Raw genomic sequence first — 16,209 nt, forward strand, 5'->3', positions numbered from 1 at the left:
AGTCCCAATCTATTCAACCTATCCTATACATCAAATCCACCACCCCTACAGCCAGTCTAGTTAATCTTTGCTCCATTCTCTCCATGGCACACACATCCTTCCTTTGATAAGGAAACCAAAACAGCACACAGTACTCCCTCCACATGTGGTTTCACCAAGGCCTGATAAAGGTGCAGTAAGATTTCCCCACTCCTGCGTTGAAATCATCTCAGAATAAAGGCTAATATACCACTTGCCTTCTAATCGCTTGCTTCACCTGCATGTGCGCCTTTACCGTCTTCTGTACAATCATACATGGGTCTTTTTCAACACCATCACTATCCAATCTGTCACCATTTTACAAATACTCAAGTGACAAGTATGGTGAGGTGCCGGTGAGGTACCCTGCTTTTCTGTTATGTGCACCAAAGTGGACGACCTCACATTTTTCCTCATTGTATTCCATTTGCCATGTTCACTCACTCAGTTGCTCCATGTCTTCTTAAAGCTTCTTTGCAACCTCCTCTGTACTCCCAATTTCACTCTTGCACAGGAACTTATCAAATGTTTTCCAAAATTCCAGATACACCACATTCACTGGTTCCCTTTACCGCATTATGTCATACAGCATGGAAACAGGTTGTTTGGCCCACCACATCCACACTGACCAATGGGCACCTACTCGAATTAATCCCATCCTCCAGCATTTGACCTGTAGCCTTCAATGCCTAGGCAATTCAAGTGCTGATCTGGACGTTTCTTATAGACTGTTTAGTGACTCTGCTTCCACCAGTCTCTCCAACAGTGCATTCCAGGTACTCACTGTCTCTGGGTGAAGAATGCTCCCCTCAGATCTCTTCCTCCTTACCTTAAATCTATGTCCTCATGTTTTAGTCGCCTCTTGTAAGGGAAAAGATTCCTGCAGTTTACCCTGTCTGTGCCCATCATAATTTTGTGAGAATCCAAAGTAAATCCAGTGAGAATAAACCCAGCCTATCCAATCTTTCCATATAACTACAGCCCTCCATTCCAGGCAACATCCTGGTGAATCTCTCCTGCACTCTCTCTACTGCTACCACATCCTCCCTGTAGTGCACCAACCAGAACTATATGCAATATTCTAAGTACGGTCTAACCAATGTTTTGTACAGCTTCAACATGACATCCTGACTCTTAAACTCAATGCCTCGGCCTCTGAAAGCAAACATACCAAATGCCTTCTTCACTACCCTATCCACCTCTGTCACCACTTTCAGGGAGTTATGGACTTGCACACCAAGGTCTCTCTGCACATCGACGCTCCTAAGGCTCCTGCCATTTACTTTATATGTTCTAACATAATTGGGCCTCCCAAAGTGCACTACCTTGCATTTGTCTGGAGTAAATGCCATTTGCACACCACTCCACCCAACTTGCCAGCCGAACTATGTCCCCGCTGTATCTTTAAACAACCTGCTTCATTATCTATGACTCTGCCAACTTTTGTGCCATCTGCAAGCTTACTAATTATATCCCTATATATTACAAACAGAAGTCCCAGCACCAATCCCTGCAGTAGATGACATCATTTGTTACTGATTTCCACGCAATAAAATATCCATCTACCATTACCCTCTGCCCCCTATCACCAAGCCATTTTGGATCCAGTTCACCAACACGCCTTGGATACCATGTACTTCAACCTTCTGGACCACCCTACGTTGCGAGACCTTGTCAAAAGCCTTGCTGAAGCACATTCAGACAACCTTTTCCAACCTGCCTTCATCAATGTCCTTGGTTACCTTGTCAAAAGCTCGATCAGATTTGTGAGACGTGATCTCTCCTGCACAAAACCGTACTGACTCCTGATCAGTTTCTGCCTTTCCAAGGAAACACAAATCCTGTCCAACACAAATCTTCTCCAACAATCTCACAACCACTGATTTAAAGCTCACCAGCCTGTAGTTTCCAGGCTTATCCCTAACTTTCTGAGCAAAGGGACAGCATTATCTACCTTCCAGTCCTCTGATATCTCACCTGTGGCTAACAAAGATACAAAAATCTCCATTAGAGCTCCCAGTAATCTCCCTTGCTCCCCTTAGCATCCTGGGATAGCTCCTGTCTGGCGCTGGAGATTTATCCAACCTAAGCTGCCCCAATATTTCTTGCATTTCTTACTTTCTGATACAAATGTGCTCCAGAATATCAGTTGACCCCTCCCTTAACTCTCTAGCCTCCAAGCCCTTCTACCTGGTGAATACTGATGGGAAGTAATAATTTAGGATCTCACTCACATCCCCTGGCTCCATGCATAGATTACCCCTCTGGGTTATGTTTAATTCCTCTGCCATTTCCCTATTCCTTATTCTCTCTCCACCTGCAAGGGGCCCACACTTGCCCTTATTTGTCTTTTCTTGTTCATGCACGTGTAACAGTTCTTACAGTCCGTTTTCATTCATTTACCTGTGTAAGATACTCCAAGCCTGGTGGGCAATTTGGGTTGCCAATTGGCATTGACATCATCTGGATATCACTTTCTCCTTTTACTCCTGGAGGAACCTGAGGGGCATAATAGGCTCCGGGTGGACAGGCTCCAGGAGGACAGGCCCCGGGTGGATAGGCTCCAGGTGGATAGGTTGCAGGGAGATAGGCTCCCGATGGATCTGCCCCAGGTGGGCAGGCCCCAGGTGGATAGGTCCCAGGTGGATAGGTCCCAGGTAGATTAGTTTGCTGAGAATCAATTCCTAAGAGAATAATATTCAAAAAACAACCAACACTTTTACAAATCAATTCTTATCACAAGTTATAAAATCATCTACTGAATTCAAAAAGTGTTATTAGTCCATCAAGTATTTTGTCTAATATGAACATTAAACAATTGCAATCTTAGAACTTCAGTGAGATGACAACAAAATACAGTGTGGGATTTCTAAAAATGATTTTGAGCATTAACATCGAAACCTTTAGAGATCTGACTTTAAGCTGACCACCTAATGAAGCTGGGATGGATTTGGGTCCATTTGTAATTTTGCACTACAGTGAACATTTGGTTAAAATGAATGCTAATATTTCACTCTAACTATCCCAAAATCCAAGCACTTATTATTTCTCTTTCGGCTGCCTTCCAGCTGCCACATGCTGTTAAATCTGTGAGAACTAAGCTAACCCATGAAAGCTATATAATCAAGACCTGAACTACTAAGTCCTTTCTCGTCCTTCTCCTGTGGGTAGATTTTTTGCCTTTCTTGGATGAAGAATGATCTCCTCCCGTCACAACTGCATTTAAGTCAAATGAGGTTTACAGTACACAGGGGAATAATTACTTATTTATTTATTGTGGGGATGTGGATCTAGCTGGCAATAACTATCTTTTTTGTCAACTCTAATTACCCCCGATCTGAGGAGGCAGCTAACGGTGAAATGCGGTGGAGACAAATTTCCCTCCCTGAATGATGTCCATGAATCTTATTGGACTTTACAACAATCCAGTAGTTTCCTGGTCACCAGTAATGATGCTCGTTTTTTTCCTTCCAGATTTATTCATTTACTTGTAGTTAAGTGTCCAATTGCTTTGGTGGGATTCAATCTCATGCATCTAAACCAATTGTCCAGGTCCACAGATGGTAGTCCTGTAACTTAACAACTGTGCTCGCCAACACATTGGAAGAAAGTTTCAGCATATTTGGTTATAACATCCATGGGAAGTCACATGTATTAAGACAGTTATTACACTGTAATCCAATCTTGTTTTTTTTTCCCAGTAAGTAATTTAACTTCAGTTCAGGACTTTATCATTGATTCAAATATTAATGTTTACTTAACTGTGTTTGTGCCCATTATATAGCTGGGATATAATCTTATGGAGGGTGATAAAGATTGACCCAGTGAGCTACAGGGGTAGAAGCAGTGTGCATGGGTCAAAACTTGTGAATGGCAATTTTAGACCATATCAAGACACGTTCTTTGCTAAAGTGTTATCAAAATGTGTAATAAAGTAATCGAAGAAGTTCATTTAAGGATTAATTTAAGAACCACGCAACGGGGAACGTTCAGATCTCTGATTGGTTTGGTAAGGATGGGCTGAATAATTAATTATTGATCTGTTGCTTCTGCCCTTCCACTACGATCATAAAGCTAGTGATCATCAGAATTACTAGGTTAGTTCAAGGAGCACAGACTTCATATTCCTAACTTGAGTCATGAATTACTCATATTGCATCAAAAAATAGAACGCCGGATGAACTCAGCGGGTCAAGCAGCATCTGTGGAGGCAAAAGGTATATGTTGACGTGTTGGGTTAAGACTCTGCATCAGGACTGAGGAGGAAGAGTAAGAACATAGCAGTCCTAGGGAGGAGAGGGACAGAGGCTGATCGGTGATAGGTGGAACCAGATGGGGAGGAGTGATGGGCAGATGGATCCAGGTGGGGAAGGGGGAGGATATGAACAAGGGGAAAAGAAACCAGTGTGGACAGGTGAGTGTGTGTGGGAGAAGAATGCCAGGGTGTGGATTACCGGAAAACCCTCTTCCCCAAGGTTTTCTTTTATACCAGCCTATTGAGACATCTGTATGTGAACAAATGAAGGTTTCTTTCTGGTGAAGGTTATGCGCTAATTGGATTGGTAAAAGCATGAGATTAAACTCTCATGGTTACAAGTTTAAACACAATATGATAGCTAACATTTTCAAGTTATAAGTTTTGTAACCTTGGTGTTTTGTGGAAATTGTTTGAAAGGAGCCTTTGCCTGAACATAAACAGTGGTTTCTTGTACTGCTATGAATGCAGGTATAATTCTTGTTCAACTGGCATACTCAGTCTAATTAGTTGTTGAAGGAATATGTTCAGATTTTTGGACATTAGGTAGAATTTCATCTAAGCATAAAATCTTTCATTTGGGACCAGGTGACTCAAGTGGGTCCAACATTGTAGAGCTAAGAGCTCTGCTTGTTTTATGAATTCCAGAATATTTTGATCCTTTGATTTCAACAGAAGTGAAAAGTGCAAACCAGTTGAATCATGCAGGGTCAGGAATGAACTTATATTCCATTAACTTTATCATGTATCACGTATTGCATCAGTCGGTTACAGGATCAGCGCCAGAGCAAGAATTCATCTGTCTATCTGCCTATTCATCTATCAAAAAGCACCTGTGTAAAACATCAGTCAGGATGTACAGTGGAGAGCATTCTGACTGGTTGCATCACAGTCTGGCAGCTTCAATGCACAGGATCGCAAGAGGCTATGGAAGGTTGTAGACTGAGCCAGCTCCATCACGGGCACAACCATCCCCGCCATCAAGGACACATTCAAGAGGCGGTGCCTCAAGAAGGCGGCATCACTAAGGACCCTCACCGTCCGGGACATGCCCTCTTCTTGTTACTACCACCGGGGAGGAGGTACAGGAGCCTGAAGACCCACACTCAATGATTCAGGAACAGCTTCTTCCCCTCTGTCATCAGATATCTGAATGGACCATAAACCCATGAACACTACCTCATTATTCCTTTTTTTTGCACTATTTATTTATTTTTGTAATTTATAGTAATTGTATGTCTTTGTACTGCACTGCTGCCGCAGAACAACAAATTTCATGTCATTTAAGGCACTGATAATAAATCTGATTACGATTCAAACTGCCTTTTCCTTCTCCACATGTTGCTGTGCACTCTCAATGTCTTCTGTTTTCATTACTAAATAAATTAACTGCAACATTTCTGTTTTTTTTAAACTAACTAGAATTTCAGCCAAGTTCAGAATGTTAAATATTTCCTACCTGGTGTAGCCATCGCTCAATGTTTCTTCTTTAAGAATAATCAACTAAAGAAAGGAAACAAAAAGGATTGCTATTACTTTCAATTAATTTGCATTTCTTCCTTTTTAGACAGATTTTTTTTTGAATGAGATTTAGCCTTTGGTCAAATGCAATGTGAAGTTTCTCTGTAAATGTGACTGAATAATAGCTCTCCAATTGCTTCCAGCACACAGCTCTCAGCATGTACACGTTTCACCTGCATAAATGCTTCCAGCAATTGCACTGAATGGCAAGCCTAGAACAGTTAATTAACCTTTTCCTGTATTATTTCACGTCTTTACTTTACCAAATACCCCAGAACGTCCTTTTGATACCAATAGAAAAATTCCAAACGTCCTAATCTTCAGTTGCAAGTGTCCAAGAAGAATTGTGACAACAAATTCTTGCATGTTACACCACACACAAGGCAGTTGCCACAGCATAATTTATTCAGCCACAGGTACAATTAAACAGGCACATTTGGATAATCCAGATAGTTTTGTTGAAGTCACTGAAGGGCTTGAGTATGAGTCACTCCACCTGGTACACAGGACACTGGATAAGTGTGGCTCATGTGATGTAAGTGGACACCACTCCCCCAACAAGCAGTTGCTGTTTCCACACTGTTTGTGACACACACTCAGAAGACTGAATCTGGTTAAACCAGAAAGCAGCTCATACAAGTTCTTGAATTCTTTCACACCAAAAGATGGAGGCTGTGATTGTAGAAAGAACAGGTAAATGCTGGCATTATATCAGTACTTGCAGGCTGTTGACTAGGAGAATCACGAGAATATTTAGAACTGCCTCAATCACTTGGAGGTGAGAGATAAGTGAGAGATTTGTACCAGTACATTAAGTGCAAAATGTCACTAAATCAGATCCGAAACATTCTTAACTGGAAGGAAATGTTCGGCAATGAGAGTGGAATCGGAGGCAATGTAAACTAAGTGACACAATTGTATATGACTCAAGGGAACAAATAGCTGGTGTTATGCAAACATGTCTTTTAAATTGCCAGGGCAATTCAAAGAGACAATTTAAATAGTAGGGACAGTATCCTTGACTGCATAAACAGAAAAGTTCAGTATACTTCTCGTATTTCATGGTGAGTTCTTAAACTGGAATGTGGCATTGAGCTCTGAGTACCTGCATTCACAAGGATCACAAGGTACCTGAGTAGAGCAGCAAGTGAAGGGGAGGGAGATGCAGGGAGAGGCAGTTGCTTCCCCCCATGACATCTTCCACGACCCCAGCTCAAGTGAGCCCTAAAATTAAGACTGGTGGGCCTCTTGCAACATGTTGAAAACCACTCCAAAATATGTGTATTCATACACACAGACTAATGATATTCTTCTATAATTTATAATGTTTGCTAACAACGTAAATTGTAACAATACACACATAAACTCCTTCCCAAGTGAACTCTTGGCCTCACGCCTAAAAGAAGGAAATATTAGGATGTAACTCCCGGAGTGAACTTTGCATCCTATACTCAACAAAGGCTACCTTTGGCACTGGGAAAGATATCAAAGTTTTAAGGAAGGGTGAAGAGATTTATGAAAATGATTCCAGGATATTTCTCATACTCATCTTTTATTGCAACGTAAAAGGAGTCCATTCAGCCCAGCAAATCTACGCTGGTTCTCAGAGCAATCCCATCAACCCCACTTATTTCCCTGTAACCTATTCTCTCTGAGATGCCCAACCACACGCCCATACCACCCAGCTAAAGAAGGGGTCATTTACAGTGCCAATGAACCTGCCAACCAATACATCTCTGGGATGTTGGATTTAGGTTGAACAAACTTGGACTGTCTTCTCTGGAGCATCAGAGGCTGAGGGGAGACCTGATAGAAGTTTTTTTTATTTCAGAAATAAACTTTATTCATAATAAACTATATATGCAAAATGAATAAACGCAGTGCAAAACTCCACAACTTTTCATGTCATTTGGTCCATACATTAGATAGTGTTAACACAGTTATTTACATAACATCTTTGCCACTGGGGTGGACCTTGGGGTGATACACCCTTCCGTTGTTTGAGGGGCTTCCCCACCAGACTCCAGCCCTCTATGTCCAGTAAAATTATGAGAGGCACACATAGGATAGAGGGCTAGAATCTTTTTCCCGGGGTAGATGTGCAGGCACGGTAGTGTAGCGGTTAGTGTAACACTTTACAGTGCCAGCGACCCGGGTTCAATTCCGGCGCTCTCTGTAAGAAGTTTGTACGTTCTCCCCGTGTCTGTGTGGGTTTCCTCTGGGTGCTCCGGTTTCTCCCACATTCCAAAAGCGTACGGGTTAGGAAGTTGTGGGCATGCTATGTTGGCGCCGGAAACATGGCGACACATGTGGGCTACCCCCAGAACACTCTACGCAAAAGATGCATTTCACTGTGTGTTTCAATATACATGTGACTAATAAAGATATCTTATATGTCGAATACTAGAGATCATAGCTTTAAGGTGATAGAGGGAAAGTTTAAAGGGAATGTGCGGGGCAAGTTTTTTTGCACAGAGAGTGGTAGGTGCCTGGAATGTGCTGCCAGGAGTAAACATGAACCTGCTATAACCAACCAGCTCCATCAGGATGACTGCAGCGAGGGAGAAGGTCACAGGATCGGAACACTGTCAGAATGGCAGTGAATGGCCTCAGTGAGGAGAATCCCTTCACCAGGGACCTCTTCATCAAGAAGATCCTGCTGCAGTGCTGCAAGTTCAAAATAAAGGATATCTACTGCCTCCAGGACTTCCCAGGTAATGGGTACTTTGATGGTACCTTCAAGTACCCGGCAGGATGGCAGAAGATGCTCCAGGACTTTTGGGAGAAGGGGAATGAGGCTCCGCTGTCACTGCTGAAGGTGCAGCTTCTCTTCACCCTCCCCACCCAGAAGGAGCGAGAGATAACGGTGCGCACGTTCAATCCACGTGTGGCTGTAGTGGATGTTCTCACCTTCCTGGCTCATTATGTTGAGGGAGCAGAAAGCTACTTGGACATCAAGGACCTGTTTGGGATCTGGACTAGCAAGCGCCAGGTGAAGGTCAAGTTAAGGGTGGATGCAAATGGAGCCATTATCCACCCTCTGAGGTGATGGAGAAAACCGTGGGTACATGCTATATGCAGGTCAACCCAGGGTGTGTTGTAATGGCAACAAACCTGACATCACGGAAACCAGCCTCCCCTCCACGGACTCTGTTTATACCTCCCTCTGCCTTGGTGAAGCAGCCAGCATAATCAAAGACCCCACCCACCCAGGTCATTCTCTCTTCTCTCCTCTCTCATCAGATAAGATATCTTTATTAGTCGCATGTACATCAAAACACACGGTGAAATGCATCTTTTGCATAGAGTGTTCTGGGGGAAGCCTGCAAGTGTTGCCACACTTCCGGCGCCGACATAGCATGCCCACAACTTCCTAACTCGTGCGTCTTTGGAATGTGGGAATGACATTCAATGGTCTGGAAAACTTGCTAATCCAGCACCACTGAAATCCCAAATGTTTTCAATTATTGTTTTACTAAATGACCCTCCCTCTGACAGAAAAAAAACAGCCACATCTCTATCATAAATGGATTACCCTTATTTTTTTGAACAGTAATTCCAGGAATTGTCCCAGGAGTTAATCAAACTCTTCAAGTGGTTTCCCTTCAGACACTGACCCACCTGGAATTGATTATTGGCAAGCACCACCTTCTCTCACTTATGCAATGCTGTTTCAGAGCAGTAACAGTTGAAGTGAGATTATATTGTTTTGAAGCACATCTGTCTCTGGGCACTTTCAGCCCAATCTGTTTGCTCTGCAGCTGCGCGATTTAAAGGGCCACTCACATTAATTCTAACTTCTCTGCTCTGCTTCACAACAGCCTGGAGGTTGATTGCTGATTCTGAAATCTGCTCCTCCCAACCTGAAGTGGGTGATGTCCACTGCCACCTCAGGGCTTGGAACTTCATGACATTGTGCAGTGGTCCTGCAGTTAGTTCTGGGTGATCTGCAGCTAACAGACTGGGTATCAGAGGCACAGCCAGGAACCTCGAGGGAGGAGGTCTAAGCTTCGTTTCTCCAGACACTAGCCTAGAAATTTCCCTTCTACTTTTGAAGTAGTGTTACATGGCAGCTTACACTGTTTTGAAAAACTCTGTTTAATATCGTGATCTTGCATTGTGTGGTTTACAAAGGAGTGCAAGGTGAAATAGGACGCACTCTCTCAGAAATGACCTGCACCAGCACCATGTCTTGCTGATGCTAATCCACTGTTCATATTCAGAAGATACAGGAAACTGAGGGCACATACCAACAGGCTCAAGGACAACTTCTATCCCATGGTGATAAGACTATCAAAATGAAGGGGACAAAGAGGAGGGGAGCCTACAGACAAAGACGGGCAAGGGAAGAATTCAGCCTGCCGCCACCTCTAGCTCCGGGAGACTGAGACCAGTACAGATACCTTTGACCCCCCAGTTCTGGGAGACTGGGACCAGTACAGAGACCATGAGCCACCAGCTCCGGGAGACCGGGACCAGTACGGCATCCGATGCACCCCAGCTCTGAGAGAAGGAGGGTGCAGAACAATCAGAGCCAGAGATCGGACCTGGAACACAAACCGATCTCCCCCCAGTGACACCACCATCATCGCCACACCCAGGGGGAGACCATTCCCTGTACCTGAGCCCAAAAACAGTGAGGCAGCTCACCAAGGCTGTGGGTATGAGGGCTCAGGCTGATTGACAATGGACTGTATTTGTGAATCCTGAACCCCAACAACTATGGAGATAAAACTGGTATCTCTAAACGTGCGCAGTGTGAAGAGCCCCATTCGATGTGTTAACGCCTTGCAAAGCCTCGCCAAGGTCAAGGTGGATATGACTCTTCTACAGGAGTGCGGGCTGCCACACCTCCGCAACCATTGGAGTTGGTCGCGATGGTGGTCCCAGGGATTGTCTATGTGGGGAACGATAATTGTGCATCCGGCCTGCGTATTCTGCCATGAGGAGGCAACTTCTCAATCACTGAAGTCAAAGAAGTGGTGGGGGGGTGGGGGGGCGGCTCCTCATGGCAGACGTCAAGTACAGTAACACTCCGCTCTGGCTCATCAATGTGTACGCCTCGACCATGCTGAGCGAGTGGCTGGTTGTCCTCCAGCAGCTCCCACCGCTGCTAGCGATGTTCCCACCAGTCGTTCTGGCCGGTGACTTCAACTGCATCGTCGATGCAGCTGGACAACCTGGTAGTGCTGGAAGGAGACTGGACAGCAGCTCCATACTTCTGATGGGAACGGTTAAGGATTCAAAGTTGTGCGACGCCTTCAAAACACAGCCACAAAACACTTGGACTGGAACGGGCAACTCAGTACGGTCCCGGGTAGACTTCTTCTCACCAAACGCAGTCATGGTCAGATCCACTGATGTCACGCCGGTGTTCTTCTCTGACCACTGCCTCCTTCGAGCCTCCTGTCACCTACAGGAGGACCAGAAGGCAGGCAGGGAGACATGGAAGTTGAATGTCAAGCTGCTGACCCCAAAACTAAAGAGGGATTACGCAGGTTGGAGAACCATAAAGCCCCTCTTTGACTCTTCAATTCACTGGTGGGAGGCAACCAAGGAGAACATCCAGAGGTTCTTCATCCTTAAAGGTGTTCAGGAAGCAAGACAGAGTCAGAGGGAATTGCGCCACTCCAGACAGACTTGCAGCAACTTCTCCTTCTGCAGTTGAGGGGGGTGGATGTGAGAGAGGAACTCCGAGAGGTGAAGAGCTGCCAAGCTGTGCTCTTTGCCTCTGAATCCTCCAAGATCATCTTCCAATTCAGCACCTGCTTTGTGGAGCAGGATGAGATGTGCTCGTGCTTCTTCTTCCAAAAGATTCACAGGGTGAGCTCTGTGATCCACAGCCTGAAGGAAGAGGACAGCTCAGTAACACCCTCCCAGACAGACATACTGAGGATCTGCAGATTCTTCTATGCCAGTCTGTATGACAGAAAGGCTACAGACAACACAGCCTCCCAGAACTTCCTGTGCTCTATCATAGAGGTGTTAGACGATAGCAAGTGGGAGAGTCTGGATCACACTGGAGGAGCTGACTGGCTCCACCCACTCCCTTGGCATGAATAACACTCCCAGAGGGGACAGCTTACTGGCAGAGTTGTACTCGGCTCTGTGGGACTGGACGGGCCTGGAACTGCTGGAAGTGTACAATGCTATGTTTTGAGCATGTTAGACTCCATGAGGAAGGGCATCATTACCCTCATCAACAAGCAGAAGGCAGAGAAGGAGGACATCAGGAATTGGAGACCTATTTCACTGTTGAATGTGGACTATAGCATACTGTCCAAGGGCATTGCCAACTGGGTCAAGTCTGCTCTGGGACAGGTGATCCACCCAGACCAAACCTGTGCTGTACCTGGCAGGAAAATATCTGATAGCCTTGTGCTATTCAGGGATAAAACTGCCAATGTGCAGGACAGAGGGGTGGACGCCTGCCTGGTCAGCTTGGACCAGGAGAAGGCCTTCGACAGGATATCCCACAGGTACATGCTGGATGTGCTCTCCAAAATGGGTTTTGGGGAGGGAATCTGAAATTGGATCCAACTGCTTCACACACATATCCGCAGTGCAGTTCAGATCAGTGGGTGGAGAGACAGATAGTTTCCCCATCAAGTCAGGAGTCAGGCAGGGTTGTCCAATCTCCGCCGTCTTGTTTGTGTGCTGCATTGAACCCTTTGCTGAATCGATCAGGAAGGACGAGAGCATAAGAGGGGTGGCATTGCCAGGTGGTGGGGGCACACAAGTCAAAACCTCCCTGTACATAGACGACATCGCCGTCTTCTGCTCGGATCCACGGTCAGTTCGCATCTGCGACCAGTTTGAGTTGGCATCGGGGGCCAGAGTCAACCGCAGGAAGAGCAAGGCCATGCTCTTCGGCAACTGGCCTGACCGAACCAATGTCCCCTCCACCGTCAGGTCCAACTACCTGAAGCTGCTGGGGATCTGGTTCGGAGGGGCTGAGGCATGTGACAAGAATTGGAAGGAGCGGATTGGGAAGGTCAAACAAGAACTGGGTCTGTGGAAATGGCGTTCTCCGTCAATAACTGGGAAGAACTTGGCCATCAGGTGCGACGTGCTCTCAGGGCTGCTGTACTTGGCACAGGTGAGGCCTGTTGTCCGCTCCTCTGCGTCGGTAATCACCCAGGATGTCTTCCAGTTTATCTGGGGGTCCAAGATGGGGTGAGTCCGATGGGTCACGCTGCACAAGTCCCCAGAGAATGGGGGCAAAAGTGTATCCAGCGTTGACCTCATCCTGATGACAACCTTCGTGTTTGGCTGTATCAGATAACGTGTGGATCCAAAGCACGTCGGCACCAAGTGTCTCTACATGATGAGGTTCTACCTGTCCCTGGTGTTGCGGAAGATAGGCCTGGCCCCGTTACCGCGCAATGTCCCAGTCAGCTGGACGTTGCTGCACTACTTGTCCTTTGTGGAAGAGTTCTTCCAAGTAAGCACCTTTGGCCACAAGTCCATCAGACAGTGGTCAGCGAGGAATGTACTGCAGACACTGTGGGATGGGGACTCAGTGGATTCTGTGGGTTTGTTCCCTGAGCAAACTGTCCAAACCATCCGGCAGAACGCCTCTTCGCCAGATCTGTCCAACAAGCACCAAAACTCCGCATGCCTGGCGGTGAGAAGTGCCCTCCCAGTCAAAGCTTTCCTCTGCAGATGACACATCACTCCCAACGCACGCTGCCCTCCAGACGGCTGCGGTCACCCACCTCTTTGCAGCTGTGGATTTGCTAAGAGGGTGTGGAGAAGGATGCGAGGGTCCGTGTCCCGGTTCATCCCCAGCAGCTGCATGAAAGAGGACTCTCTGATCTACGGGCTGTTCCCGGGGACACACACTGAGACAGACATCAAGTGCTGCTGGAAGGTCATCAACTCGGTGAAGGACGCCCTTTGGTCTGCCCGAAACTTGTTGGTCTCCCAGCACAGCGAGATATCCGTAAGGGAATGATGCTGACTGGCATGTCCAGGCAGCGGGAGTACGCGCTGAGGGACGCACTGAGGCTTGGTGCAGCCAATACAAAGGCTCTGTGGGGAAGGACCACAGTCTGGACTCCTTCCGCTATCACACATGGAGGGGCAGAGTTCGGTGGGGAAGCCCCTCGAACAATGAAAGGGATGTCACCTCAGGTGAGTGGCAATAGTGCTATGTTTGTGTGTTTTTTCTTTAAAAGTTTACACTACTGAATGCAACGACTATGAATGTAGAAAATTTTTGCACTGTTTCTTCCTTCGTATGTAGTTCTTATTATGAATAAAGTCTATTTTTGAAATAACAAGAGTGGCGGTGGGAGCAGATATGATAGAGGCATTCAAGAGGCTTTTAGACAGGCACATGAACAAGCAGGGAATGGAGGGATACGGATCATGTGCAGGCAGAAGGAGTTAGTTTAATTTTCATCATGCTCAGCACATATATCCTGGGTCCAAGGACCTGTTCCTGTGCTGAACTGTTCTGTTTTATGTCCTGCATTCCAAACCAGTGCACCTGGGAGAAACCCATGCAGTCACTGGCAAAATATGCAAACTCTGTGCGGACAGAGTGGAGAACAAGATCGCACCGAGGTCACTGCAGCAGTGAGGCAGCCGCACTACCTGCCGCACCACAGTGCCGCTCTCTGCCTTCCACCAAGACGAAATGCAGGACTTCATTTTGGTGGAGAGAGCACAAGCCTGGGTTCTCTGGAAGACGCAAGGTCAGCGGGAAAATGAAGGCAGTTTAAAATCAAATGGTTTTAACAAAATAAGAAACTACCTCCTGAAGCTGAAAAGTTAGCAACTGGTCACATGCTCAAGGTAAATGGTGAAAGGATGAGAGGCAGGATAGGATTTGCTTTTAAATAAATACCCAGAATATATTGCTTGAAGCATGTTCAGTAACTTTCGAGTGGGAGTTGAATAAATAGAGAAGTATTTGCTAGTCAATGGAAAAAATAATATAGGGAAGTGGGGCTAATTTATTAGCCTTGTCAATACCAGCATGTTCAAGATGGGCTGATTAGCCAGTTTCTGTACTGTACCTTTCATTGATGTGACAAGTGCAATGGGTGCAGTTATTCCCTTTTTAAAGTATTCCAAATTTTCCTTTTCTGCAACAGTTCTGCAAATGACAAATTGCACAGCAATGGACGAAGTAAAATGTAAATTCATTTGTTCAATGACTCAGTATTTCATTGAAAATCTTCATGCAAGATCATTTTGGTTGAGTATCTGGGTTCCAGGCAGTAGCTGCTCTTCTGCAGATAGCTGATGCTTCTCCTCATTCTTTTACTGTGGTGTGGCTAACCAAGATAATCTTACATGTTGTTCACCCAGTGAAAAGCACACATTCAAGCTTTGGGACAACTCTGCTAAATTATTTTAGAATAAAACAGAAATATCTCATTGAATACTGCTGGGAAGGTCATATTTAACAAATGCGATACAACTTTGATGAAAGGTGATTGAAACGCTAACTGTTTCCCCCTCCGCTGTTGCTGCCTAATGTGCTGTGATAATAAAGAACACAGAACATAAAACAGTACACACAGGAACAGGCCCTTCAGCCCACAGTGTCTGTGCCAACCATGATGCCAATCCAAACTAGCCCCATCTGCCTGCACATGGTCTATATCCCTCCATTTCCTGCCTATTCACGTGCCTGTCTAAATATCTCTTAAAGTTTGCTATCGTGTCTGCTTCCGCCATTTCCCCCACAGCACGTTCCAGGCACCCACCACTCTCTGCGTAAAAAACCTTGCCTCGTAAATCTCCTTTAAATTTTCCCTTCTCACCTTAAAGCTATGCCTTTTAGTATTAGACATTCCCACCATGGGAAAAAGACTCTGTCTACCCTATCTATGCCTCTCATAGTTTCTTAAACTTCGATCAGGTCGACCCTCAGCCTCCGACGTTCCAGAGAACACAATCCAAGTTTGCCCTATCTCTCCTCATGGCTAATAGTCTGTAATCCAAGCAACATCCTGGTCTCACAGCCATTGGAGAGTAGTTGTTCATCCTCAAGTCAGTCACAAGTAGGCAAACACTAATTCTGAGTTATGTCCTCCAGTCCTAGATTCTCCCATGAGGAGAAATGTCCTCCCAGCATGTACTTTGACAAGCCCACTAAAAATCTTATATGTTTAAAAAAGATTGCCTCTCATTCTCCTAAACTCCAATGAGTGCAACCTTTCCCCACTAAACAATCGCTCCATGCCTGGGAACATTGTAGTGATGCCAATTTTCCTCTACGGGTCGTGAGTCTTTGGAATTGTCTCCCTGGAAGGAGCAGTGAAAGCAGGGACTTTGAATATCTTTCAGGAAGAGTTGGATGAATTCTTGCTAAGTAATGGGGTGAAAGATTACCAGGAATGTGGAGCTGATGTTACAATCGATCAGCCATGACCTTCATTGAATAGTGGAGCAAGCTC

At 45.6% G+C, this 16,209-nt stretch overlaps 1 protein-coding gene across 1 annotated transcript in view; it reads right to left on the bottom strand.

Moving 5' to 3' along the window:
• Window positions 1-16,209, bottom strand: part of si:ch73-206p6.1 (phospholipid scramblase 1) — a 46,330-nt gene that overhangs the window by 20,501 nt on the left and 9,620 nt on the right. The window contains exons 2-3 of the mRNA XM_052017690.1: window positions 5,733-5,776; window positions 2,422-2,702 (exon numbers count right to left, since the gene is read on the bottom strand). Coding sequence (XP_051873650.1) covers window positions 2,422-2,702; window positions 5,733-5,745 — 294 coding nt within the window. The 5' untranslated portion in view covers window positions 5,746-5,776. The remainder of the gene's footprint in view (window positions 1-2,421; window positions 2,703-5,732; window positions 5,777-16,209) is intronic.

The sequence above is a fragment of the Pristis pectinata genome, chromosome 6, assembly GCF_009764475.1.
Source record: "Pristis pectinata isolate sPriPec2 chromosome 6, sPriPec2.1.pri, whole genome shotgun sequence".
Taxonomy (NCBI): Eukaryota; Metazoa; Chordata; class Chondrichthyes; order Rhinopristiformes; family Pristidae; genus Pristis; species Pristis pectinata.